Consider the following 26959-nt stretch of genomic DNA (forward strand, 5'->3'; position numbering starts at 1 on the left):
TGTTTGAAGTTAGTGACGGATTCGATGCACGTCAGCTCTTACAGGGTTTACTTCTTACAAGGCCATTACTTCCTGAAAGCGAAACCTACTACACTGTATCATGAATGGTTGTGATGCTTCACTCCCAGATGAGCTCAATGCCTTTTATACACACTTTGAAGGAGGGGAATAAGACCACCTCTGTGAATCCCTGCAGCATCCGGTGACCCTGTGATCTCTGTGTAGGATGTTACAATATCTTTCAAGAGGATGAACCTTTGCAAGGCATCACGCCCTGATAATGTATCTAGTAGGGCACTGAAAACCTGTGCTGACCAACTTCGATCTCTCACTGCTGCTGTTGGAGTTTCTTAATTGCTTCAAATGGCAACAATCATACCAGTGCCAAGAAGAGCTTGGTGAGCTTACGCAACAACTATCGCCCAGTTACACTCACATCTACTCTGATAAATTGTTTTGAGAGTTTGGTCATAGCCAGAACCAGCTCTTGCCTAAGCAAGGAAATAAACCCGCCACAATAGGTCTACAACAGATGAAGCCTCACTGGCTCTCCACTCGGCCTTTGAACATCTGGACAATAGCAATACCTGCTTCAGGCTGCTAATATTAATTATAGCTCAGCATTTAGCACAATCATATCCTCAGTACTAATCAACAAGCTGGGAAACCTGGGCCTCTGTACTTCTTTCTGCAACTGGACCCTTGACTTCCTCATAAGGAGACCACAGTCAGTGTGGATCGTAAGTAACATCTCCTCCTCACTGACAATAAAAAAATGGCGTACCTCAAGAATAAAATTGAAGACCTCTGAGCAAGATTGTAGTACCAGAGGGACCTCAGGGACTGCTGTGTACCTAGCTTCACAAAAACATGTCTATCCTCTGCCATTTTGGATGCAGTGCTCTAGCCCTCCATTCTCTACACCCCCAACTGTGTGGCTAGGCTCAGTTCAAACTCTTTCCATTTCCATCTATAAATTTACCCGTGACACAACTATTGGCAGAATTTCAGATGGTGACAAGGAGGCATACAAAAGTGAGATAGATCAGCTGGTTGAGAGGTGTCGCAACAACGACCTTGCACTCAATATCAGTAAAACCAAGGAATTGATTGTGGACTTCAGGAAGGGGAAATCGAGGGAACATGCACCAGTTTGCACCGATGGATCAGCTGTAGGAAGGGTGAGCAGTTTCGAGTTCCTGGATGTCAATATCTCTGAAGATCTACCCTGGGTCCAACATATTGATGCAAATACAAAGAAGGCAGAACAGCAGTTATATTTCATTAGGAGTTTGAGGAGACTTGGTACGTCACAAAAGGCACTCGCAATTTTCTACAAGTATACCATGGAAAGCATTCTAACTGGTTGGATCACCATCTCATCTGGAAGGGCCACTGTCTAGGACTGTGTAAAAACTACAGAAAGTTGCAAACTCAGCCAAATCCATCATGGACACTAGCCTCCCCAGCATCGAGGACATCTTTAAAAGATGATGCCTCAAAAAGACAGCATCTTTCATTCAGGACCCCCGTTACCCAGGACATGCCCTCCCCTCATTGCTACCATTGAGGAGATGGTACAGGATCCTGAAGATAACACACTCAACAGATTCTCCCCCTCCTTTTTTATATATATTTCTTAATGTAAGGTATAGATTTAAAAATTTTCATATATTGTAATGTACTGCTACCGCAGAACAACAAATTTCACAATGTAAGCCAATGATATTAAATCTGAATGTGGTTCTGAATCTCCAGTGCCTACTCTTGTTTTTTTTTTGCTTACTTTTCCTTTGTAATTTGGCACTCACAATACCCCTGCTGGTAAGATTGTTCCAGCAAACTGTAGCATCAAGACAATGATTGTTTTTATGACTATCTAAGTTATGGATAATGCAACAGAAATTCTTCATTAAGGATACATCATTGGCTTAAAGAAAGACTAGAGATACGGAATTGAAATATAGGATTTTATTGAGTTCATAGTCTTAGCTGAAAAAACATACCTTGAAATCTACTCTACACAGAAGTACTTTAACTACTATTTTAACCAAGTTTTAACATCTCATCTATGAATGCCAATGTTCATCTTGCATTTATAAACAGAATTATCATTTCTGAAGTAAAATGTTCCAACTGAAAGTTTTCCAATCCTTTGACAAGAACTGGAACATTGCATGAGAAACAGACATCTTTTGGCCACTCTCAGCATGCACTAATGAGTAAAAGATCATACAATTCCTTCCCCACCTTCTTCCAATACTTAGAGTCACTATCTTCCAATATATAGTCCACTACCAGCTACTCAACCAATCTTGATTCCTTCAGTAAGAAGGTTACACACATCATTCTTAATGCCAGTTATTTTGCTGAATTATTTCCTTCAGAGCACACTAGCAGTCAAATGGCACAGGTGAAAAACAATGCGAATGGCTATCTTCTTCATTTGAGAATATTAATACTTAAGAAATATTCTGTACAATGTACAGTAGCAATTTTCTAAAAAAACATTAAAGTGTACAACTGCATTTTCTAAAACTTTAATAGCAAAGATTTATATCTGGATACCTAATAAATCAAAACCAATTGGAAGAACACTGTCTATAATCCTCAGCAGGTAGTATAAGTGACTACAGTGGTTAATGCTGCAATCTTTATCTCACTGGTTGCTGTCCAAACCGTGGATCACTCATCACTTGTCTTCAGAAACCCTTTAGCAGCCTGAGCACAAAGATGTTTTGACAGTTCTTTATCGTCACCTTTGCAGCCTTAAACATTCCTTCCGCGAGCTTTGAACAACGTGCCAAATGGTTCACATAAAAAAAGTTAAAGTAAATCAGAAATGTATATTGTTGCTTAAAATGAAGCATATATTTAATAGGTTGTGGTTTCTGTCCGTGCTGAAAACACTGAAGTATTACATGATTTGCCATTGTTCAGCTGGAAAACTCAATATTCTGAGATTTCGTGCCCTGGTGGGATATTCCTCAGCTTTAGAAGGATGAAAACTGCAATGCTCCTCCGGCATGATCAAGTCATATTCTACAAAGAGTTCTGGAAATATAAAGTTAAAGTCGCTATTAACAATAAGTAAAGATACAGATAAATAAATTGTTACCCAAAGTGTAAAAAAGTCATGTGTTTAATTGAACTCATTGAATTTTTAATAAACACCCTCTATTTTTTTCTTGTTACCAACAACTAACACTTGTACATGGGAATACTAACAATATAATTAAAGGTATTTCTTTGGTGTCTTTCATATTTTATATTCAATACATCCTAATATTCTGTAACCTACATGTGAAGCGCAGCCTATAACTCAAGAAACATGGTAATCACAAGCAATAAATTCCTAATAATTTGCTTTGAATGATCTTAGTTAAGGGATAAATACTGGGCAGAACTACATTGGTAACTTCCATCTCTTGCTCCAACGTTGGGTTCTGGGATCTCTAATGTCCAGCAAAATGCACCTCTGATAGAATGATGTCCCTTACATACAGGAATGCCAGGTCATCTTATATATTTGTAATTAAGCCCCTGGAAGTTAGAGTGTTAACAACTGAGCCATGGGTGATACAATAATAAAGAATAGTCATTAGTAAATCATGTGATAAAAAACTGACAACTTTTCAGGCTAAACTTCCAGACAGAGTTTGATGCGCCAACTTTATATAAATTTGAAATTGCAACAGACCTAGTGACACACTCAACGTGTCAATGACCATGCTATCAAGTGGCATCTCCTCACCAATAACCTGTTCACTAATGCCCAATTTGGGTTTCTGCTTTACTGCAGACTTGATAAGAACTTCGATTCAAACGTTGACCATGAGCTCAATTCCAGAGGAGAGGGTAAAGTGATGGCCTCTGATAGCAAGGCACTATTTGCATGGTTTGGCAAATAGGAGTCTTGGTAAAACTAAAGTCAACTGATATCTGGAAGGAAATGCTGTAATGACTGGAGTCACACCTTGCACAAAGAAAGCTGATTGCAGATGTTTGAGGGGTTCAGAGGTCAAAATCTTAGTAGTGTGGCATTTCTACAAGGCTTCCTTAGTCAGAAGACTACAATGAACATAAAATCGTACAGCACAGGATCAAGCCCTTTGACCCCAATGTTGTGCCGAACTAAATTAGTAATCAAATGAACAACTAATCTCTTCTGCTTACACAATGTCCATATTCTTCCATTTTCCTCACATTCCTCTGCCCATCTAAATGTCTCCCTAAAGTCTTGAGTGTGTCAGCCTCTTCTACCACTCTCGACAGTGCATTCCTGGCACCCACCATCTTTTTAAAACATTTGCAGCTCACAGCTCCTTTGTCATTACCCCCCCCCCACCCCATCTTAAATGCATTCCATCTGGTATTTGATATTTTGACATTGGGGAGAAAAAGGTACTGTCTGTCTACATTCTCTATGTCTTTCATAATCTTATAAACCTCTGTTCAATGGTTCACCAACTTCTCAAGGACATTGAGAGATGCGTAATAATTGCTAAGCTTGCCAGCAATGCCCATATCCTGCAAATCAAATTTTAAAAAAAGCTCTGTTGTTTCAAAGAGACCTGATAATATATTCACATAATTGAACAAATTCTGCCTCAAAATAAAATGAAGGGTCCTACTGAGGGTCTCGGCCCAAATTGTCAGCTGTACTCTTTTCCATATATACTGTCTGGCCTGCTAAGTACCTCCAGCATTTGTGTGTGTTACTTGGATTTCCAGCATCTGCAGATTTTCTCTTGTTTGTGATCAAAATAAAATGATTTGTCCAAACGTGCACCTTGCAATAATAATTAAATGAGAAGTCTGAGTTTTGGAATAAAATACACCACTCACTATTTCATAATAAACAGATCCCAAATTTCACTTTAATAAATCCGATACAGACTTTAGAACTCTCCTAGAATTCCGTGACTTTCAGATCAGGGTAATGAGATTTCCTCCAGGTTAGAAACAATAATCAAGCTTCAACCTGTCAAGTACTATTAGAAGAATTATTTTTGTGGTTGGTAACATGATAACCCATACTGGTGTACATAGCTCAAATATAAACACAACTCTGTATGCTTAAATAAGTTTTGAAATCTGTATTGATCCTATTTATAGTAAGTGTCACTCGTAATAATATTGACAAATCTGCTGGGCTTTTTTATTTTCACAAATTAAATATATAATTAAAACAATATTCTTTTTCTGTTTAAATTAAGTCAATCAGCATAAAGTTTGATGAAACTTTCCACCTGACTGTGTCTATCTGTGCATGTAGATATGGGAGTGTGATAAGAAGGCAGCAGGCGTCTGGCTATTTCTGGTGTTTTAACTCATGGATTCCCTGTGCTCAGGTTGTGGTCAGGGCAATGTCTGTGCTTCCTTGTGCAGGAAATGTTGGCTATTAATTTCAGATTTAAACTGCCAGCTTCCATTTTTACCATTTTCCACCCACAAGAGACATCACCAGCTGCTGTCTCACATTGTCACTCCTTCTCTGTCAAAGAACATTCATATTAATATTCAAAGTACTCAAAAGCAGAAAACTGTTGCTTGAATTTTACACCTGTCAAAAATATCCATATAGATCATCATCATTTTGATTGTTGCAGTTGCCTCCCCTATTGCGACATATAATTTAATCCCTGGTGATCCTTAAGTTAAACTTTTAGAAAATCCAAATCTATCTCCTTCTGATCTCATAAACACAAGAGATTCTGCAGATGCAGGAAATCCTGAGCAACACAACACAAAATGCTGGAGGAACTCAGCAAGACAGGCAGTTTCTATGGAGGGGGATAAAGAGCTGACATTTTGGGTTGAGACCCTTCATCACATCCTGATAAAAAGTTTCATCCTGAAACATTAACTGTTCACTCCGCTCCATAGATGCTGCCTGTCTTGCTGAGTAGAGTGCGCTCCTTCTGATTTCATTTCCTTCTCCATCGGTAAAACACAACAGGCCAAGATGACCTGAAAATCTATTGACAGAAAAAGTAAGCAGCAATGCAGGAATAATTGTACTGTGAAGTTTACAGACAAGTGACAATTCTTTCTTCAGCTGTATACCCCCTGCAATACTGGTTCAACAAGTGTTGTCCAATTGGTCATGACCTCCTGCATTCCATGAGCCTTAGAAATTTACTTGTGCTGAAATCTATCTGAAAACAATGTCACTTCATTCAAGGTTCTATCACTAGTGTAAACATCTTGATTCCTATCCTACTATGAACCCTTAAGAACTTTTATATTTCAATAAGATTCTTATTCTTCTAAACGGCAGACCCCATCTGCTTAGCCTCTCCTTATATAACAAATTACCCTACCTTACGTGAGTACAGGTCGACCTTCACCAATCTGGCACCATTGGGACCTGAGGCGTGCCGGATTAGTCAAAGTGCTGAATTACAGAAGGATCACATTAAGCAATAGCTAACCTTCACTAATCAGGCTCCATTGGGACCTGAGATGTGCCAGATTAGTGAAAATGCTGAATTACAGAAGGATCACATTAAGCATAATCACCGCCGGATTATTGAAGGAACCGGTTTACAGGTAGTCGGATGAGTGAAGGTCGACCTGTATTGCGAAGTCATAGATTCCCAAATTTACTGATGTTTGATCGATGTTATTATTATATAGATGATTAAAGATTTAAATGAAACATAGGTGACATTCAACTGATCACTATGTCTTACCCCTCTATCTTCCTTTGGAACTTGCTCCACACTGCACTGCATTTGGCTCTGCTCTTCACCTCCATAGTTTGCTGTTGGGAGATCTTCGAGATGTTCAGAACCTTCTTGCTTTTTGCCCTCTACATTAGCTTCTTCCGTCTCAACTGGAAAGGACTGCAGACAAAGCAACTCAGATGCCTCCCCTTCCTTTGGACATGTATCTGAAGGCAGGATTATCGAGGCTTCTAAATTAGGGCTACGGGCAGTGATGTGTTCGGGAGAAGTTTCAATGTCTGAGGGGTGCAGAGACTCACAAGAAGAAGCGGTGTTGCTACAGTTGGAATCTCGCATCAGAGGCCAAGCTTCTGAGACATCACTATCAAAAGAGGGTGTAAAGATGTCAAGGAGAGAAGGCAGTACATCGCGACCACAGTCCTTGTTCCTGAGTGAGACAGAAAGCATGTTACAGTTGGCAAGGGGTGGTTGATAAAGACTAGCTGGTAAACCAGTGACTCAACAGTGCAGGGCATCAAATATCTTGTGATAAGATATGCTTAGTTTCTTGAGTAAAATACAATATATTGTGCAACAGTAAATGAAAATTCAATAACTGCACATACTGGAAATTGTAAGTAGAAGCAGAAAGTGAAGAAACACTTAGCAGGTTAGGCAGCAGCTGTGGAGAGAGAAACAGAGAAACATCTCAGATGGAAGACCCTCTGTCACCATTTGAAAAGAGAGGAAATAGATTTGGATTACTGTAAAGCTGGGAGACAGATAGATTGGGGAGAGGAAATATTTCTGTTAGGGTGAGGGCAGAATTGCCACTGCAATGAGTTGAAAAGGTCAACCTGTCAATTTATTCATGGGACAGTTAGACAGAGAAAAATTATTTTCCTTTCCTGTTTATAATTTCACTCCTTCAGGCAGAGTAACTTGCTTTGGCATGGTATTAAGTGGCAGGAATAACAGGCAGAAATGCGTGAAGAATAGGGGAAGATGCGAGTATTCTCAGTGCATGGTGGCAGCTAGAGACTGGGAATGATGAAAAAGCAATGTGAAGACAAGCCAAATGCAATGCAGTATGAAATGCCCGTTAGGTCTGTTTATGCGACTAGACAAAGAGTAACACAACATGGCACTCTGTGAACTGAAGGTAGGTTTTCCACATACTAGTAACGCAAGAACACAGGGTGAAAGCAATACGACTCAAAGTCAGGGTCCCCAACCAGGGGCCCATGGACCCTTCAGTTAATGGTAGGGGTCCACGGCATAAAAAAGGTTGGGAATCCCTGCTCTAAGCCATGATCGAATGAGTCAAAACAATCTGAGACTAACCAGTTAGCACTGTAAAAGCAGACTGTTAATTGTTGCTGTGGTGAACTGTGTGAGAGCTGGTAAAGCAGCTTGCTGTTGGACACGAGGTACTTCCTGCACTTACCTTTTCAGATGCTCTGACGCACTTGGAGGGAAAGAGCTTTCACTACTGTACTCCAGACTGCAGGTGTCATCAAAGCAACAAGACGGAACCAGGTGAACAGGACCTGAAAGAAAAAATCCAGTGACTGCAGGGAGGAAATGAATCGAAGTGGAGACAACAACATCCATGCTGTTCATTTTGGGGGCTCACCATGTTCCTGTTCACCTTCTTAGAGAATTCTAAAAAAAGTACTGTGCTGATTCTCTTTTCTCCTCATGTTCCGCCCTTACTACTTTTGTCTTTGTCTTTGTATCTTTCCCAGGATCTGTGCTAGCTTTTCCACGTGATGAGTTTTCCCTGTAGTTTGATCCTGTATCTTTAGCTTTTTTCTGGCACTCAGAGCTGCTGCCTCTCTGGATTATGAACTGGCTTGGTACCGCACATTAATTTTTGATTATCCCCATCTGATAGTCAGATAATTCTATCCATTAACAGATGCATTAGTCTGCAATGGCCCTTGGGCTATCTCTGTCTCGTTACAGGGAACTCAATTGATATAAATCTAGATTTTATGTTTCCCTCTCCCATACACCAGTTTGAACACTATTATAAACAATTAGATGATTTTTTTATGCTACAAAGTAAATATGGCTCATAATTGTTACATTGTCTAATCCAGCCAGGCCCAAAGCTGATTCAATGACATACTCTTACAGGAAACTATCCCAAAAATTGTTCTTACTTTGCTCACAAAAATCATCTGACACAAGCTAGCTAGTTACTCATCCCAATCTATATAAAGAATTAAGTTATGCCATCTCACAGCTACCACCAGAGCATGCTTGCACAGTAACAACCATGATATTAAATCATTTTCCATTTCTTGCTTCTACACCTGAAGTCTCTGCTTCTCTTGTTACATACCTAGTGCCTCACTGAAATCAGCTCGTTTTTATTTCCTCTTTGAATAGGAGTGGCACAGCAACATGGTGGTTAGCGTAATGCTTTACAGCCAGGGTTTGATGGCCGCCACTCTCTATAAGAAGTTTGCTTACTTTCTTCATGACCGTGTGGATTTCCTCTGGCGCTCCAGTTACCTCCCACATTCTAACGATGTAAGGGTTAGTAAGTTGTGGGACTGCTATGATGGCATCAGAAGCATGGCGACACCTATGGGCTGCCCTGGCACATCCTTAGACTGTGCTGGTCATTGACGCAAACAATGCATTTCACTGTGTGCTTTAATGTTTCGACATAAGCTAATTTAGTTCCTCAGAGTTGTAAGAATCCGTGTAGATGACTCAAGTCTCTGTACTTTACATAATCCCTCAGTCACTCGAAGATTATGCTCTGTTAGGCGGACTTCTTTGGCCAGAAATATAAAACTGCAGAGACTGCTAATCTGTAGGCAGTCACAGTACGTGGAACATCTTTCATTTTAAGGTAAAACACAAGGGAAGCCTCTAATTTTGATATATTTTTAGGATGTACAACTGAACCAGTGACAGAAGTTACATTATGTCTTGTCAAATTATCACTAAAGAGTGTGCGTTTAACTTTGGACAAGCATAATTGTATTAATGATATTACTTAAATTTATTGTTAGGTTTGTTAAGTTTGTTTAGAATTTAGTAAACCCCATAATTTTCCATCAAATTGAAATGAATAGAAAGAAAACAGTCATGACTGATGCACGAAAACCAATTTAAGCTGTGCTGCTTGCAATCCTATTGTGAGACCATATGATATAGGAGCAGAATTAGGCCATTTGACCCATTAAGTCAGCTCCACCATTTCATCCTGGCTGATCCAATATTCCTCTCAGCCCCAATCTCCTGCCTTCTTCCCATATTACTTCATGCCCTGACCAATCAAGAATCTATCAATCTCTGCCTTAAACATACATAAAGATTTGACTTCCACAGCTATCTGTGGCAAGGAATTCCACAGATTCACTACATTCTGACTAAAGAAATTCCTCCTCATCGTTCTAAAAGGATGCTCCTCTATTCTGACTGTGTCCGCTGGTTTTAGACTCTCCCACTATAGGAAACATCCTCATTATTTTTGCATTCCTCTTACAATGCACATAAAAAGTGACTGCGGTTTTAAACAGTAAAGAGGTATAAGCAAGGGGAAACCACTGCAATGGAGGTGTCAGTGTTCCCTGAAACAACACAGGCCCTTGGGCACCTTCCCTCACACTTACCACAGGTCTGTGCTGGACTTTGCTGACAGTAGGCACAAGCTCGGTGTGGACTCAGATTAATCCTCTGCCTGTCAAGTGAAGATAGTTCAGCTCTATTGAACTGAGCATCCTGTAGCCTCATTGACCCTAATAGCAAAATAAAAAGAATGGTGCTTGATGCAGATCTCAGTAATTCTCAACATACTGTTTCAGTAGCCACACCCTCTTTCCGAGCACAGGTACTGGATGTATCGGTGACCTTGGTTTTTCTACACCCACGTTAACAGAAGTTTTTTTTTTGAGATAAACAATGATTCAAACTACAAATATTCTTGCATGACTAGAGCTGTTTTAATCTTTTCTTTTCAAATATAATTAGCATATTAGATGGTACTCATGATTTTTAAGAAAAACCAAATATTTAACAGGGACTAGAAATTAGAAACATTTGAGATTCTGTGCTCATATTAGCATTGTAGATAAGATCTCCGTGTAAAGGATACACTAATAATACGTAGATGGTTGTCTTAATCCAACCCTGGGGTATTCCAAATGAGATCAAGGACATTACATTTTGCAGGAGTTTATCAACGAATCAAATAAGAACAACCAGCTCCATAACCAACATTCTCAGAACATCTAAAACCTAGCACACTTCAATTATTTGTAAATGAGTTCTCATGCTAAATACAGACAACGTTTCTTTGCAAACTTTCTGCATATCAATGCCATATGTATCAACCCACTGAACACAGCTGATAATTTGAAATTGGTCACTTCACTGAGAACTTTGTTCAGACATAGAGACAGGCTTAATATAATATAATTGAAAACATTCCTTCTTCATGACAAACACTTCTTTTAAAGTTTAAGAGTCCTTTCCACCAGGCCTGGATTCAATCACTAGACAGGTCATCTGCCTTCCAGATCAGTCTTTAAATTTCACAACATATTCTGAAATGATATAATAAAGCTGCTGTCTATGTGTGGTCTGTATCTTTGTACTTGAAATTAGTGGCTGCTTATGGTTAGTTTTAAATCCAATTGTAGATGTCAGTGCAATGAGAAGAGGTTCTATTTTTCTCACTGCTGGAAAAGGGCTGTTAACTTTTTGGTTCAATGAAAGACTGGGAAATAAAATATATTTTCTATTTAATCCATTCACAAGAAGATAATTTAACTACACCAATATATTACAGTTGTAATGACATTATAGAACCCTGAGGACTAGATAGATAGGAGTATACTCAGCTGAAGCCCGACTACTTGCTCCTTTTAGAAGCTCTTCAGATATGTCTGTACAGGAAAATTGTATTAATCACACCTTCACACCTCTTGTTACAATATTGCTTTGCAATGGTGATAAAAAGTGCCTGACTTTAGCCAGTGAAAATCATTACAGAATCAGAATCAGGTTTACTATCACCAGCCTATGTCATGAAATGTGTTGACTTAGCAGCAGCAGTACAATGCAATACATGATAATATAGAGAAAAAAAATCAATTACAGTAAGTATATATGTAGTGCAAAAACAGAAATAATATTAAAAAGTGAGGTAGTGTTCATGGGCTCAATGTCCATTGAGGAATCGGATGGCAGAGGGGAAGACGCTGTTACTGAATCACTGAAAAAGTGCCTTCAAGTTTCTATACCTCTTTGCTGATGGTAACAATGAGAAGAGAGCATGTCCTGGGTGATGGGGGTCCTTAATAATGAACACTGCCTTTCTGAGGCACCAATTCTTGAAGATGTCTTGGATACAGAGGCTAGTACCCAAGATGAAGTTGACTAATTTTACTACATTCTGTAGCTTCTTTCGGTCCTGTCCAGTATCAGCTCCCCCACCCCCCCCCCCCCCCATACCAGACAGTGATGCAGCCTGTCAGAATGCTCTCCACGGTACACCTGTAGAAGTTTTCAAGTGTTTTAGGTGACAAACAAAATCTCCTCAAACTCTTAATGAAATATAGCCACTGTCTTGCCGCCTTTATAGCTGCATTGATATGTTGGGACCAGGTTAGATCTTCAGAGATCTTGACACCCAGAACTTGAAACTGCTCACTCTCTCTGCTTCAGATCCTTCCCTGAGGATTAGTTTATGTTCCCTCGTCTTATCCTTCCTGAAGTCCACAAGCAGCTCTTTCATCTTACTGACGTTGAGTTCAGGGTTGTTGCTGCAACATCACTCAACTAACTGAAATATCTCGCTCCTGTCCATCCTCTCACCTCCATCTAAGATTCTACCAACAATGGTTGTGTCATCAGCAAATTTAGAGATGGCACTTGGGCTATACCTAGCACACAGTCATGGTATAGAGGGAGTAGAGCAGTGAGCTAAGCACACTTCCCTGAGGTGTGCCAGTGTTAGTTGTCAGCGAGGAGGTTTTATTATCAATCCACTGATGCAAGGATCCAATTGCAGAGGGAGGTACAGAGGCCCAGATTCTGTTGCTTATTGATCAGGACTGTGGGAATGATGGTGTTATACACTGACCTATAGTTAAAAAACAGCATCCTGACATAGATGTTTGTATTCTCCATGTGATCTAGGGCCACGTGAAGAGATATTGAGATTGTGTCCATTGTAGACCTATTGTGGCGATAGGCAAATTGTAGTGGGTCCAGGTCCTTGCTGAGACAGGAGTTGATGCTAGCCATGACCAACCTCTCAAAGCATTTCATCACTGTAGATATGATTGATACTGGATGATAGTCATTAATGCAGCCCACACTACTCTTTTACATGGCAAAAAGCTGATCAAACTAACTTTGCATGGGTTGTCAGTTTGATGTTGGCATCTTTTGGCAGCAGCCATTCTTATTTCACTTAATCATGTACCTTGACACTCGGACCACAACTGATAGGACTGTGGAACTGTAGTTATACCGACCTTGCCAGTGTTGAGCTACCCTGAATCTTAGGTAAGGTCTAGCAACAGTTAAGAGGCATCTAGACAGACACATGAACAGGTAGGGAATGAAGGGATACAGGCTATGTGCAGTCCAATGGGCTGAGTTTAAATTGGGCAAAGTGGTCAGCACAGATATTGTGGGCTGAAGGGCCTGTTCCAGTGCCATATTGTGTTGCATTTGCAGAATATATCTAGGTTCCATGTGTTTGGAGTAAAAAGATGAGGCAAATTTTAACTGGAGAGCAGCTTCCAAATGATCAGCAGCAGCCAACCTTCCCCTTGCTTTTCTGCATGTTATTGCTTAGCCAATCACATTGATGTGCAGTCTATTTGACTATAATGATACATTACAGAATTCAGTACTTTTCAGAATCAGTAGTAGAATTCAATAAATATTCATTGAAAAGTAGCAGTATTTATCCTTGTATTTGACACAACGGTGTTTTATCAACTTTAGCCATGAAGAGTTATCCTACCATTCTCTTCAGCTGTCCGTCACCTCCCTCTGTCACATCTCCTCCTTCCCTTTCTCCCCTCAGCCCTTTATCTCTTCTACGTACCACTTCCCAGCTTCTCATTTCATTCTCCCTCCCCCACCCACCCGTTTTCTCCCTCATGTGAGCTCACTTTTCACCTGCCAGCTTGTACTCCTTTCTCTTTCCCCTTCCTTTCCAGTCCCTCTGAAGGGTCTTGGCCCAAGATGTCGACTGTTTACTCCCCTCCATTGTTGCTGCCTGATCTGCTGAGTTCCTTCAGCATTTTACTCAGGAATTAGCTCTTGTTTCTGATTTGCAGACTCCATTCCCCACCAGGCCATACGTTTATAGAGGGTCATTTCAGGTCAGAAACTTACAGTTGGGATTCTTCTCCATAAATTGTTTCTTGCAGTAGATGATGCAGAGGATAAGGAGAGCGAGCAGGACCATGGCCAAAGCACTGCAGATCACTGCAGCCAATGCCGTGTCCCGAGGACTGGAGGACGTTGATGAGATTTTCACCAAGTTCACTCTAGCACTACCTAAAAGCAAAAGTAAATGGAAATTAGTGTCAGAAGTGATCTCAAAAATTTGGAATCCCACACTTCAGCCATAAATCACACCTAATCTGATTTGTATTCTGAACTATAGAGAATGAAGCAATTCTTCTATTCAGGGCCGAAGCAACTAGATTGGGCAACAATGTAGTAAGTGAGTCAGAGACCCTCTGTCAGATTTGACATATTAACTCTATTTATCTACCCACACATTCTGCCTGATCAGCTGTATCCAGTATTTTTTACTTTTACCTCAGATTTCATAGTCGCTACTGCCGTGTTGGAAACCCAACAGCCAATATGCACAAAGAAACTCTCACAGACAGAAATATGAAAAGCAAATGGTTGCAGGTAATGGAAATCAGAAAGAAATTGTAAAATGCTGGATGTACTGCAACTCTGCACAGCAAACTGAGACATGACAGTGACCGGATGGTTTGTTCTTTAACTTGACTGAGATATAAATATTGCTCAGGTCACAAATTCAGAGCAAGAAGGCTGTGAGAGGAACAGCTATGGATTTCCGGAGCAAAGGCATTTTACTACTCGGGGTAAAAGAGAGGCAAGACTGCACAGGTGCATGATGTCAGCCAGCAGAGTGAGAAAAGCTTAAAAGACCGCCATATCCAGCAGGCAGCGGAATGAGAGGGCTTTGGCTCAATGGGCTTAGGCAGTAACGAGGCGAGGTAGGTCTACCTGTGTTAATTGCAGAAAGGAAGTATGTGTGTGAGGCTGGTTTTATGTGCTCATTGTCAGATGTGGGAGGTCCTGTAGTCTCCCAGCCTCCCGGACGGCCATATCTGCACAAGGTGTGTCAAGCTGCAGCTCCTAAGGGACCGCGTTAGGGAACTGGAGTTGCAGCTTGAAGAACCTTCGTCTGGTCAGGGAGAGTGAAGAGGTGATAGAAAAGAGTTATAGGCAGGTGGTCACACTGGGGCCACGGGAGACAGACAAGAGGATCACAGTCAGGAGGGGGAAGGGGAAAAGTCAGGTACTATAGAGTACCCCTGTGGATGTAACCCTTGACAATAAGTACTCCTGTCTGAGTACTGTTGTGGGGGACAGCCTACCTGGGAGAAGCAACAGTGGCCGTGCCTCTGACATAGAGTCCAACCCTGTGGCTCAGAAAGGTAGGGAAAGGAAGAGGAAGGCAGTCGTGATTGGGGACTCTATAGTTAGGGGATCAGACAGGTGATCCTGTGGACACAGGAAAGAAACTCGGATGGTAATTTGCCTCCCAGGTGCCAGGGTCCGGGATGTTTCAGATCATGTCCAAGATATCCTGCAGTGGGAGGGAGAACAGCCAGAGGTTGTGGTACATATTGGTACCAATGACGTAGGTAGGAAAAGGGAAAGGGTCCTGAAAAAAAACTACAGGGAGTTAGGAAGGAAGTTGAGACGCAGGACCGCAAATGTAGTAATCTCTGGATTACTGCCTGGGTCACGTGAGTGAGTATAGGAATAGAATGAGGTGGAGGATAAATGCATGGCTGAGGGATTGGAGCAGGGGGCAGGAATTCAGATTTCTGGATCATTGGGACCTCTTTTGGAGCAGGTGTGACATGTAAAAAAGGACGGGTTGCACTTGAATCCCAGAGGGACAAATATCCTGGCAGGGAGGTTTGCTAAGGCTACTGAGGAGAGTTTAAACTAGAATTGCTGGGGGGTTGGAACTGAATTGAAATGACTGGGGAAGAGGCGGTTGACTCACAAATAGAGAAAGCTTGGAGACGGTGTGTGAGGGAGGATAGGCAGGTGATAGAGAAGGGACGCACTCAGACGGACGGTTTGAAATATGTCTATTTTAACGCAAGGAGTATTGTGAACAAAGCAGATGAGCTTAGAGCGTGGATCAGTACTTGGAGCTATGATGTGGTGGCCATTACAGAGACTTGGATGGCTCAGGGACAGGAATGGTTACTTCAAGTGCTGGGTTTTACATGTTTCAGAAAGGACAGGGAGGGAGGCATAAGAGATGGGGGTGTAGCACTGTTGATCAGAGATAGTGTCACGGCTGCAGAAAAGGTGGACGCTCTGGAGGAATTGTCTACGGAGTCTCTGTGGGTGGACGTTAGGAACAGGAAGGGGTCAATAAATTTACTGGGTGTTTTTTATAGGCCGCCCAATAGTAACAGGGATATCGAGGAGCAGATAGGGAAACAGATCCTGGAAAGGTGTAATAATATCAGAGTTGTCGTGACGGGAGATTTTAATTTCCCAAATATCGATTGGCATCTCCCTAGAGCAAGGGGGTTAGATGAGGTGGAGTTTGTTAGGTGTGTTCAGGAAGGTTTCTTGACACAATATGTAGGTAAGCCGACAAGAGGGGAGACTGTACTTGATCTGGTATTGGGAAATGAACCTGGTCAGGTGTCAGATCTCTCAGTGGGAGACCATTTTGAAGATAGTGATCATATTTCTATCTCCTTTAAAATAGCATTGGAGAGAGATAGGAACAGACAAGTTAGAAAAGCGTTTAATTGGAATAAGGGGAATTATGAGGCTATCAGGCAGGAAATTAGAAGCTTAAATTGGGAACAGATGTTCTCGGGGAAAAGTACGGAAGAAATGTGGCAAATGTTCAGGGGATACTTGTGTGGAGTTCTGCAGTTCTGTCTTCCAATGAGACAGGGAAAGGATGGTAGGGTACAGGAACCATGGTGCACAAAGGCTGTAATAAATCTAGTCAAGAAGAAAAGAAAAGCTTACAAAAGGTTCAGAGAGCTAGGTAATGTTAGAGATCTAGAAGATTATAAGGCTAACAGGAAGGAGCTCAAAAAGGAAATTAGGAGAGCCAGTAGGGGTCATGAGAAGGCCTTGGCGGGCAGGATTAAGGAAAACCCCAAGGCATTCTATAAGTATGTGAAGAGCAAGAGGATAAGACGAGAAAGAATAGGACCTATCAAGTGTGACAGTGGGAAAGTGTGTATGGAACCGGAGGAAACAGCAGAAGTACTTAGTGAATTTACTTCAGTATTCACTATGGAAAAGGACCTTGGTGATTGTAGTGCTGACTTGCAGCAGAATGAAAAGCTTGAGCATGTAGATATTAAGAGAGAGGATGTGCTGGAGCTTTTGGAAAGCATCAAGTTGGATAAGTCGCCGGGACCGGATGAGATGTACCGCAGGCTACTGTGGGAGGTGAGGGAGGAGATTGCTGAGCCTCTGGCGATGATCTTTGAATCATCAATGGGGACAGGAGAGGTTCCGGAGGATTGGAGGGTTGCGGATGTTGTTCCTTTATTCAAAAAAGGGAGTAGAGATAGCCCAGGAAATTACAGACCAATGAGTCTTACTTCAGTGGTTGGTAAATTGATGGAGAAGATCCTGAGAGGCAGGATTTATGAACATTTAGAGAGGTATAATATGATTAGGAATAGTCAGCATGGCTTTGTCAAGGGCAGGTCGTGCCTTACGAGCCTGATTGAATTTTTTGAGGATGTGACTAAACACATTGATGAAGATAGAGCTGTAGATGTAGTGTATATGGATTTCAGCAAGGCCTTTGATAAAGTACCCCATGCAAGGCTTATTGAGAAAGTAAGGAGGCATGGGATCCAAGGGGACATTGCTTTGTGGATCCAGAACTGGCTTGCCCACAGAAGGCAAAGAATGGTTGTAGATGGGTCATATTCTGCATGGAGGTCGGTCACCAGTGGTGTGCCTCAGGGATCTGTTCTGGGACCCTTACTCTTTGTAATTTTTATAAATGACCTGGATGAAGAAGTGGAAGAATGGGTTAGTAAGTTTGCTGATGACACAAAGGTTGGAGGTGTTGTGAATAGTGTGGAGGGCTGTCACAGGTTACAGCTGGACATTGATAGGATGCAAAACTGGGCTGAGGAGTGGCAGATGGAGTTCAACCCAGATGAGTGTGAAGTGGTTCATCTTGGTAGGTCAAATATGATGGCAGAATATAGCATTAATGGTAAGACTCTTAGCTGTGTGGAGGATCAGAGGGATCTTGGGGTCTGAGTCCATAGGACAGTCAAAGCTGCCGTGCAGGTTGACTTTGTCGTTTAGAAGGCATACACTGCATTGGCCTTCATCAATCATGGGATTGAGTTCAAGAGCCGAGAGGTAATGTTACAACTATATAGGACCCTGGTCAGACCCCACTTGGAGTACTAGTCACCTCACTACAGGAAGGATGTGGAAGAGATTGACTCTGTGGTTAAGAAGGCATATGGTGTATTGGCCTTCATTAATCGTGGAATTGAACTTAGGAGCTGAGAGGTAATGTTGCAGCTATATAGGACCCTGGTCAGACCACACTTGGGAGTACTGTGCTCAGTTCTGGTCGCCTCACTACAGGAAGGATGTGGAAGCCATAGAAAGGGTGCAGAGGAGATTTACAAGGATGTTGCCTGGATTGGGGAGCATGCCTTATGAAAACAGGTTGAGTGAGCTCAGCCTTTTCTCCTTGAAGCGTCAGAGGATAAGAGGTAACCTGATAGAGGTGTACAAGATGATGAGCTGCATTGATTGTGTGGATAGTCAGAGGCTTTTTTCCAGGGCTTAAATGGTTGCCACAAGAGGACACAGGTTTAAAGTGCTGGGGAGTAGGTACAGAGGAAATGTCAGGGTAAGTTTTTTACTCAGAGAGTGATGAGCGTGTGGAATGGGCTGCCGGCAACGGTGGTTGAGGTGGATACTATAGGGTCTTTTAAGAGACTTTTGGATAGGTACATGGAGCTTAGAAAAATAGATGTCATGTGTAAGCCTAGTAATTTCTAAGGTAGGGACATGTTTGGCACAACTTTGTGGGTCGAAGGGCTTGTATCATGCTGTAGGTTTTCTATGTTTCTAAAAGATAAATGAAAAGCAATCAAAACTGTAGATGTTGGAAATCAGAGATAAAAGGTGAGCAGGTAAGACAGATCAGTGGAGTGAGAAACCGTGGAAGCTGAACCATGGCCAGTGCACTGTTTCCAAGAATGGAGCAAGCAGGAAAGATCAAAGGGAATGTCTGAAATTATTCATTCACACTTGAGTTCCCGATCACAATAACATGTCTGTTCAGGTCAGATGCTGTATCTCAAGCATACTTTAATTTTCATATAGCTAGCCGTTGCAGTTCGCATTTCCAGTATTCCCTTTTATTTTAGCTTTCCTGAAAGTGCAGAATGCATTACCTCACACTTCCACCACTGTTTTTAATTTTCCTCTCTCTCATGGCCTCATTCATCTCCTTCAAATTACATCTTCTCCTGACAGGTCATTTATAATCGCAAGCACTTCAGTTACCATCAGCATTATAGCCTTGATTGGTATCCACTCCTATCGCAGAAAAAACACAAGTGTTTTTCCCATCCTCCTTCCCCACCTCCTCTCTGCAATTTAAATAGTTGGATTACTAAATTTTCCTAGTTCCATCAACATGAAACATTAACTCTGCTTTTCCCATTCTGTATTGATAATCAGTATGTTAGTCAACATACAAGGTTCCCAGCATTTTCTGTTGTTATCAATGGGAATAACACTCTTGCTTTTTTTACAAAACCATGTCTTGGTATTTTTATTAGGGGCTCCTGATAGGGCAGTGTCTTGGTTTTAAAGTTCATCTATAAGACAACATTTCTGAGAGGGCAGTAGTCCTTTGGTCCTACACCACAGAGTCAGTCTGGATTTAAGTTCCCAAATTGATGTGGGACTATAACCTGATTCGGAATCAAGAAAGCTATCACTTGACCAGCAGCTTACTGGTTAATGTCATTGTAACACTGTTAAAGTTTAGGAGCAAGCAGTTAATACTAACAAATATTGACTTAGGCTGGAGCTGATGAGGCACTGTTAATCTTTTAACTGTTTCCCTGGCAAGTTCAACACTGTCAATGTCAAGTCACTACTTGTTTTCTCAGCTTCTTAAAATGTCATGAAATAATCTTCATGTAGTGGGAATTACAGTTTCACTAGAGATATTGAATGCAAACATTCACAAATACCACAACGGAGAAGGATCTCTGTTAATCATTTAGTAAAACTTTGTATGAAAATTTAGAAATCTGAATGACATTCAGAATGCAAAAGACATTACATTTCTTATTTTGGTCCTGAGGTAATTCTTAGGTTATATTGTTTCAGAAGATCACTTTGTTTAGAGGGAAGACAGGGTGCCCATGGTAGCTTACCACTTAGCACGACACTATTACAGCTCAGTGCATACCATGGTTCTGACCCATGATTAGGTTAGGCTTAATCAGATGTGGCTCCAAGGGCAGGAAGGACCTACTGGGCACTGTATTGCTAAATAATTTATTTATTAAGATACAGCACAGAGTAGACTCTTCGAGCCCTTTGAACTGAGCTGCCCAGCAATCCCTTGCTTTAATCCTGGGCTAGTCACAGGACAATTTACAATGGCCAAGTAACCTACCAACCGGTATGTCTTTGGACTGTGGGAGGAAACTGGAGCACCCGGATGAAACCCACATGGTCATGGGGAGAACGTACCAACTCCTTACAGGCAGCAGTGTGAATTGAACCTGGGTCGCCTGTACTGTAAAGCTCTAACCACTACGCTACCGCACTGTATATAAATAAAGATTTATATTTCTATTTCTGATTTACTGCAGCAGTTCCAGTATTTCTCCCACTCACTCAGAAAAGTAATATTCTTTTCATTGCAGGAAGCTGGCTAACGGGAAAACACACGGCAAAAAAAAAGATTTAAATGCATTTGTTTTCTTTGATAAAATAATGATTGAATTAATGAACAACCTTAATTTTGCAGATTATAGAGCAATTTTCATCCCAAGATTCTGTTGTAATAAACCTTACTATTGAATCCTCCCTCCACTTCTTTAAATGTCAATACAGTAAGGTGTGGTAACAGAGCTGTGCACGGGACACCAGACATGGTCTAAAAAGGGCTTTGTTTAGTGTTGACAAAACTTCCTTTTATGTTCTACTCCTTTAATTATAAGGCTAACATACATTAGCCTTTTTGATTTTTTTTACATGCTTATTTGGAATCTGGGCTGGTGTCACTGTACAATTGTTATAAAACAAACCGGTTGAATTCTGGAACTAGGTAAGGAATGAAAAAAAGATGGAAACACTGAGATAATCATGTGGCACTTGTGGAACGAGATACAGAGTTAACATTTCTGGTCAAAGACACTTCTTCCACCTGACCTGCATTTTCTATTTTCATTTCAGATTTCCAGCATTTGCTACATTTTCTGATTTTCATTTAGAGATAGCCTTGTTGATTACTATTTGGAAAACAAAGTAAGGCATTAGTACCTCCAAAAGTCTTTCAATTGCAGCGACAGAGATAACTCTTGAACAGCATGTGAATAAAAACTGTAAAAATGTAATTTTTGCATTTATATGTTGTGGAATTGTGCAAAATCAAAGTGAATCTTGAATGCGTTTACTGACTAGGAAACAACGCCATGAGTTTGATGACCAAGTTTTGAAGTGTGCACTTTACCCCCCACTCACAGGTTCCATCTGCATACTTACTGAGTGATGACAGACAGATTCCTGAATTAGGACAGGCAATATCTGAGGAAAGGCTGGACTTAGTCGTATTTCTCCAAGTTCCCTCAGAGTTGCTCAAAACAGAAAGCTAAATTGAATAATGAGTGAAATTGTCTTAGCTCATTTCCTCTGGGAATTGATCAGAGCACATAAAGTCTAGTGGAAATAAACTAGGACAATTTCACTCATCATTCAATTATTCAACTGATAAATAGAGGGTTATGTGGGAGGAAATGGTTACTTTGATCTTAAGAGCAGGTTAAAAGGTTGGCAAAACTGTGGGCCAAAGGGCCTATACTATGCTATAATGTTCTATGTTCTAATATACCCTGCAATATATTTATTTTAAATACTAATTTCAGTGATCTAAAATAATAGGCCTGCCTCTAGTCTCTATAAATCAAGTTAGCTTAGCATAAGCCAAGAGGCAGCTTTGCCTACATTTTATGGTTCCGTACAGTAAGGCTTTATGGACTAAATTACTGGACAGCTTTCTTCCACTGAACATTGAAATTGGCAAAATTATCAAAGAATCACAATAAATTTTTGTACGCTTGATCTTGTTGATTCTTTAGGAGGAGCATGGGAGATTCAATGAATGTTATTTCAGCCTTCAAAGCCCTATATAACTGAGTGACTACAAGGCAAAAAAAGAATTACTGTTGTTAGGCACACAACAGCTTAAGAGAAGTAAATCCTACACGAACATAATCCCAGCATTATGAGGTCTGGCTGCATACCACCATGACAAGGTGGTTAGCCTTCACTTGCAGATGAAAGCCCTGGGGACTGGAACAAAGAAGTCTGCTTAAACAAAGAATAGGATAGAGGATTTTTTTTATTGGTGAAACAATTCAATAGAAACCTAAAATCTTTAATGGATTTCCTTTGTACTGGCATTTCTATACTGTATTATGCTTTCTGTCTGATTTTACCTGAGTGAACCTAACCTGGTGTTCTAGGCAAAGCCAGGGTGAGTCATCAGCCTACATGGCGAGTATGAACTTACCTCTATCAGATCTGACAGTGTCAAGTTACTGACTAAAGCAGTCCCTGAACTCAAGGGCACGGCTCTGAGTGGTAGCAGAGTCTTTTGGGCATTAATGCCTTCATGTTGTACTTGGGGTGGAAGCGGGAAAGGTGTGGTATTGGACATTGGACAGAAATGAGACAGCAGTGTGGTAAGATGCTTTTGGGGTCAAATATCATTATCACTAGGAAGTCCTGGATAACTCTACTACCTTTACTTCAGAATATTGCTGTGGTGTGGTGTTGAGGGATATTGTCAACAGAAAAATGGAGAAATAATTTTGATAGCCAGCTAAGCCAGGTCTTCTTGCCTTATTGCCTGTCAAATATGCCTAAAACATGGAATATTGTTGCATTTTCCTATATTTAAAAAGCATTCAAAAACTAGAAAAAAATTAATAAAAAATTTTTAAAAATCGTAAGAACGTATACAAAAAAACCAACTTAGAATTGTATACAAGTATTTAATTATTTACTGAGTCATTTCTGGGCTAGGCTAATGCATTATCTCTGTTTTTAACTAATGCTCCTGACTGAGCCACAGAGATGAGCAAACAACATGCACCAGGCACACTGATGAGAGTGTCATCACTGGTTTAAGTGGAAGCACCTCCACAGTCAGAATTCAAACATTTTCTGTTTGAACTGTGATTTTCACAGCCATAGAAAGAGTTTTCAGTCAATGAATACTTTTAATGTGCATCATTGTTGTAGAAACAAGGTAGCCAGCTTGCACTCAGCTGATACTCCACTGAACAGCTAGAAGTACTAAGGTGTTAATCTGAGATTCTATCGGCTTCATCAGGTGAATGTTATGAACTCCATTGCAATATTGCACAGTAAAAGCAGCAGAGAAAATCCTGGTGATATTTGCCTGCCTTCTCACTGTGATCCAGAATTCCACTTTGGCATCGTCCTGCATTATACACGCCAATGATTCTCAGCTTTATTTACTTGCTTTTAAATATAATTCCCTGTAATTACAGCCTGATAACACAAAAAATAACTCTGAGAGGGCAGCTTTGGATCTTCCTGGCTGCTGCCTTGCTTTATTGTATTCCTACAATTTATTAGTTCAGTATTGTACTGCAGCATTTGCACGTGAGGGCGTACAGGAGTGAGATATACCAACTAGTGGAGTGGTGTCACAGCATCAACCTTCCTCAGAACGCCAGTAAGACCAAAGAGCTGATTGTTGACTTCAGAAAGAGTAAGGCAATCCTCATAGAAGTATCAGAAGTGGCAAGAGAGAGAGCAATTTCAAGTTCCTGGGTATCAATATCTCTGAGGATCTAACATGGTCCCAACATATCGATGCAGCTATAAAGAAGGCAAGACCACAGCTGTATTTCATCAGGAGTTTGAGAAGATTTGGTTTGTCAGCTAAAACACTCGAAAACTTCTACAAATGTACTGTGGTGAACATTCTGACAGGCTGCATCACTGTCTGGTATGGGGGGTGGGCTACTGCACAGGATTGAAGTAAGCTGCAGAGAGTTGTAAAGTTAGTCCGTTCCATCATGGGTACTAGCCCCTATAGTATCCAAGACATCTGTGAGGAGCAGTGCCTCGGAAAGGTGGCGTCCATCATTGAAGACCCCCACCGCCCAGGACATACCCTCTTTTCATTGTTACCCTCAGTAAGGAGTTGCAGAAGCCTGAAGGCACAAACTCAGCGATTCAGGAACGGCTTCTTCCCTACTGCCATACGATTCCAAAATGGACATTGAACCCGTGAACACTATCTCACATTTTAAAAATTATTTCTGATTTTCCACTACTATTCTTAAATTTATGTCTTTAATATATATATATACATACACACATACACTTACTGAACTGATTTACTTGTTTCTATATTTATCATGCATTGCATTGTACTGCTGCTGCTAAATTAACAAATTTCACAACATATGCTGCTGATATTAAACCTGATTCTGATTTTAATTCCATTAGAATGGACAGAATTTTGTATACATCCATGTTCAGAAGTTGTGTGACTTATAGAAGAAAATGAACTTAGATGATACGTCCTTTTCCCAAAACCATCTTGACTGTACTTCTGATGGCGCCCCCTTTAAGGATTCCTTTTCATCTTTTACTTCTTCTGTTTCCTCATTTGTGCTCTGATAATGAGATTTTCTGCATATACTACCCCTGACTTCTCTTTTATCTTTCCTAATCCGCTTCTGTAACTGTGGCTTGCCCTTTACCGTGGTAGAGAGAGTACTTGACTGCATCTCTTCAATTTCCTGCATTTCTGCTCTGTAACAGAAAATGAGAATACTCGGCTTCATTTTCCACCCTCCTACTCTCCACATTGAAAAGATCGCCCTTCAGGGGGATGTAGCAGAAGCCAAGATTATGGCACTGGAAGTGGCTCTGCTGCACAGGAGGGCAGAAAAAAACGTGCCAGCGCTTTCGAGGTAGGGATTCCGTGGTAAGGGGTCGAGACTGTGGCCACAGATGGGACTCCTGGATGGTGTGTTGCCTCCAAGCTGCAAAGGCCACGGGGTGTCTCAGAACAGCTGCTGGGGATTCTGGAAGGGGAGGCTGAACAGCCAGTTGACATCATGCACGTAGGCAGCAACAACAGAGGAAGAAAAGTAGTTTGAGATCCTACAAGCCGAATTTAGGGAACTAGGAGATAAATTTTAATAAATAGTACCTCAACGGTAGTAATCGCAGGATTACTGTGCCATGTGCTAGTAGAGTAGCAATAGTAGAATGGTTACGATGAATATGTGGCTTGAGCAGTGAGCAGTGGGCAGGAGTAAGAGCTTTAGATTCCTGGGGCACTGAGAGTAGTTATTCCAGTACAAGCCAGGCAGTCTATGCTTGGGCAGAATTGAGATCACTGTTCTAAGGGGAATGTTAGCAAGTGTTGTTGGGAGGGTTCAAAGTAATATTTATTTATTGTGATACAGTATGAAATAGGCCCTTCGAGTGGTTCCACCCAGCAATCCCCCAGTTTAACCCTAGCCTAATCATGGGACAAATTACAATGACCAATTAATCAACCAGCTGGTATGTCTTTGGACTATGGGAGGAAACTGGAGCACCCAAAGGAAACCCACGAGGCCACGGGGAGAATGTATAAACTCCTTACAGGCAGCAGAAGGAATTGAACCCAAGTTGCTGGTACTGTAAAGCACTGTGCTAACCACGATGCCACCATACCCTAATATGGTAGGGGGATGGGAATTCAGGAGGAAGGTACAGAGGGCGGCAATGCAGAGACCAAAACGAAAGTCAGAAAAGTCAGAGAGTAGTAAAATTAAATGCAAGAGACCAAGATTACTAGATTCTCAAAGGACAATGAGCATTTTATCTGAATGCCTGTAGTATCCGAAACAACGTCAGTGAACTTGTGGCACTAATCAGTAAAAAGGGTATAATTTATGGACATTACAGCAATATGGCTGAAGGGTGGAGATGATTGAAAATTAAATATCCAAGGGTATCAGGAAACACGGAAGGATAGACAGGAAGGTAAGGGAGTGGGGTAGTGGTTTTAAGAATGAGAAAAGGGTGGTAGCGGGAGATGATACAAGATCTAAGGAGCAGAACCTTGAATCCATTTAGGTCAAAATTAGGGATAGTAAAGGGACAAATCACAGGTAAGATTCGACTATATCGACCACTGAATTACATGTTACAGGCAATACATCAAGGTGATTTGATTTATTGGAATAAATGGAATGGTAGTTATCATGGGGGGCTTTAAATTTTGCACACAGATTAGGCAAATCAAGTTGGTTGAGAAAGTCTTGAGGAAGACCTCATGGAATATATCCACGAAAGCTTTCTTGAACAGCGCATTAGTGAACCTGCTATCTTAGATCTGAGTCTGTCTAATGAGACAGGTGACAATCAACGATCTTGTAATTAGGGATTCCCTTTGAAAGAGAGCTCACAATATGATTGATTTTCTCATACAAATGGAGGGTTCAATAGTTTGAACTGAAATTAGTGCATTGTTATGATCTTGCACTTGATCGTTTACCTGCACTGCAATCTTTTGGTAGCCTTACATTTGATTCTGCATTGCTATTCTTTTACTTTACTCTAGCTCAATCATTGTGTCATGATCTGAACTAGATGAATGATATGCAGGATAAGCTTTTCACTGTATTTTAGTACATGTGACAATCATAAACCAATACCAATACACAGCTTCATCGGTACTTTTCCCTGATATTATTATTATT

The 26959-nt window shown here is 41.0% G+C and overlaps 1 protein-coding gene across 7 annotated transcripts in view; it reads right to left on the minus strand.

Annotated features, from left to right (window-relative positions):
• Positions 1 to 1956: 1956 nt before the first annotated feature.
• tnfrsf19 (tumor necrosis factor receptor superfamily, member 19) overlaps positions 1957 to 26959 on the minus strand; it is an 89693-nt gene continuing 64690 nt past the window's right edge. For 6 of the 7 annotated variants that reach the window (XM_072264311.1, XM_072264309.1, XM_072264310.1 and 3 more), the window contains exons 6-10: positions 14052 to 14216; positions 10307 to 10432; positions 8119 to 8221; positions 6699 to 7119; positions 1957 to 3054 (exon numbers count right to left, since the gene is read on the minus strand). In XM_072264311.1, the coding sequence (XP_072120412.1) occupies positions 3043 to 3054; positions 6699 to 7119; positions 8119 to 8221; positions 10307 to 10432; positions 14052 to 14216 (827 nt within the window). In that variant the 3' untranslated portion in view covers positions 1957 to 3042. The remainder of the gene's footprint in view (positions 3055 to 6698; positions 7120 to 8118; positions 8222 to 10306; positions 10433 to 14051; positions 14217 to 26959) is intronic. The other variant, XM_072264308.1, reaches the window with a different exon arrangement.

The sequence above is a fragment of the Mobula birostris genome, chromosome 7 (assembly GCF_030028105.1).
Source record: "Mobula birostris isolate sMobBir1 chromosome 7, sMobBir1.hap1, whole genome shotgun sequence".
In the NCBI taxonomy this organism is placed as follows: Eukaryota; Metazoa; Chordata; class Chondrichthyes; order Myliobatiformes; family Myliobatidae; genus Mobula; species Mobula birostris.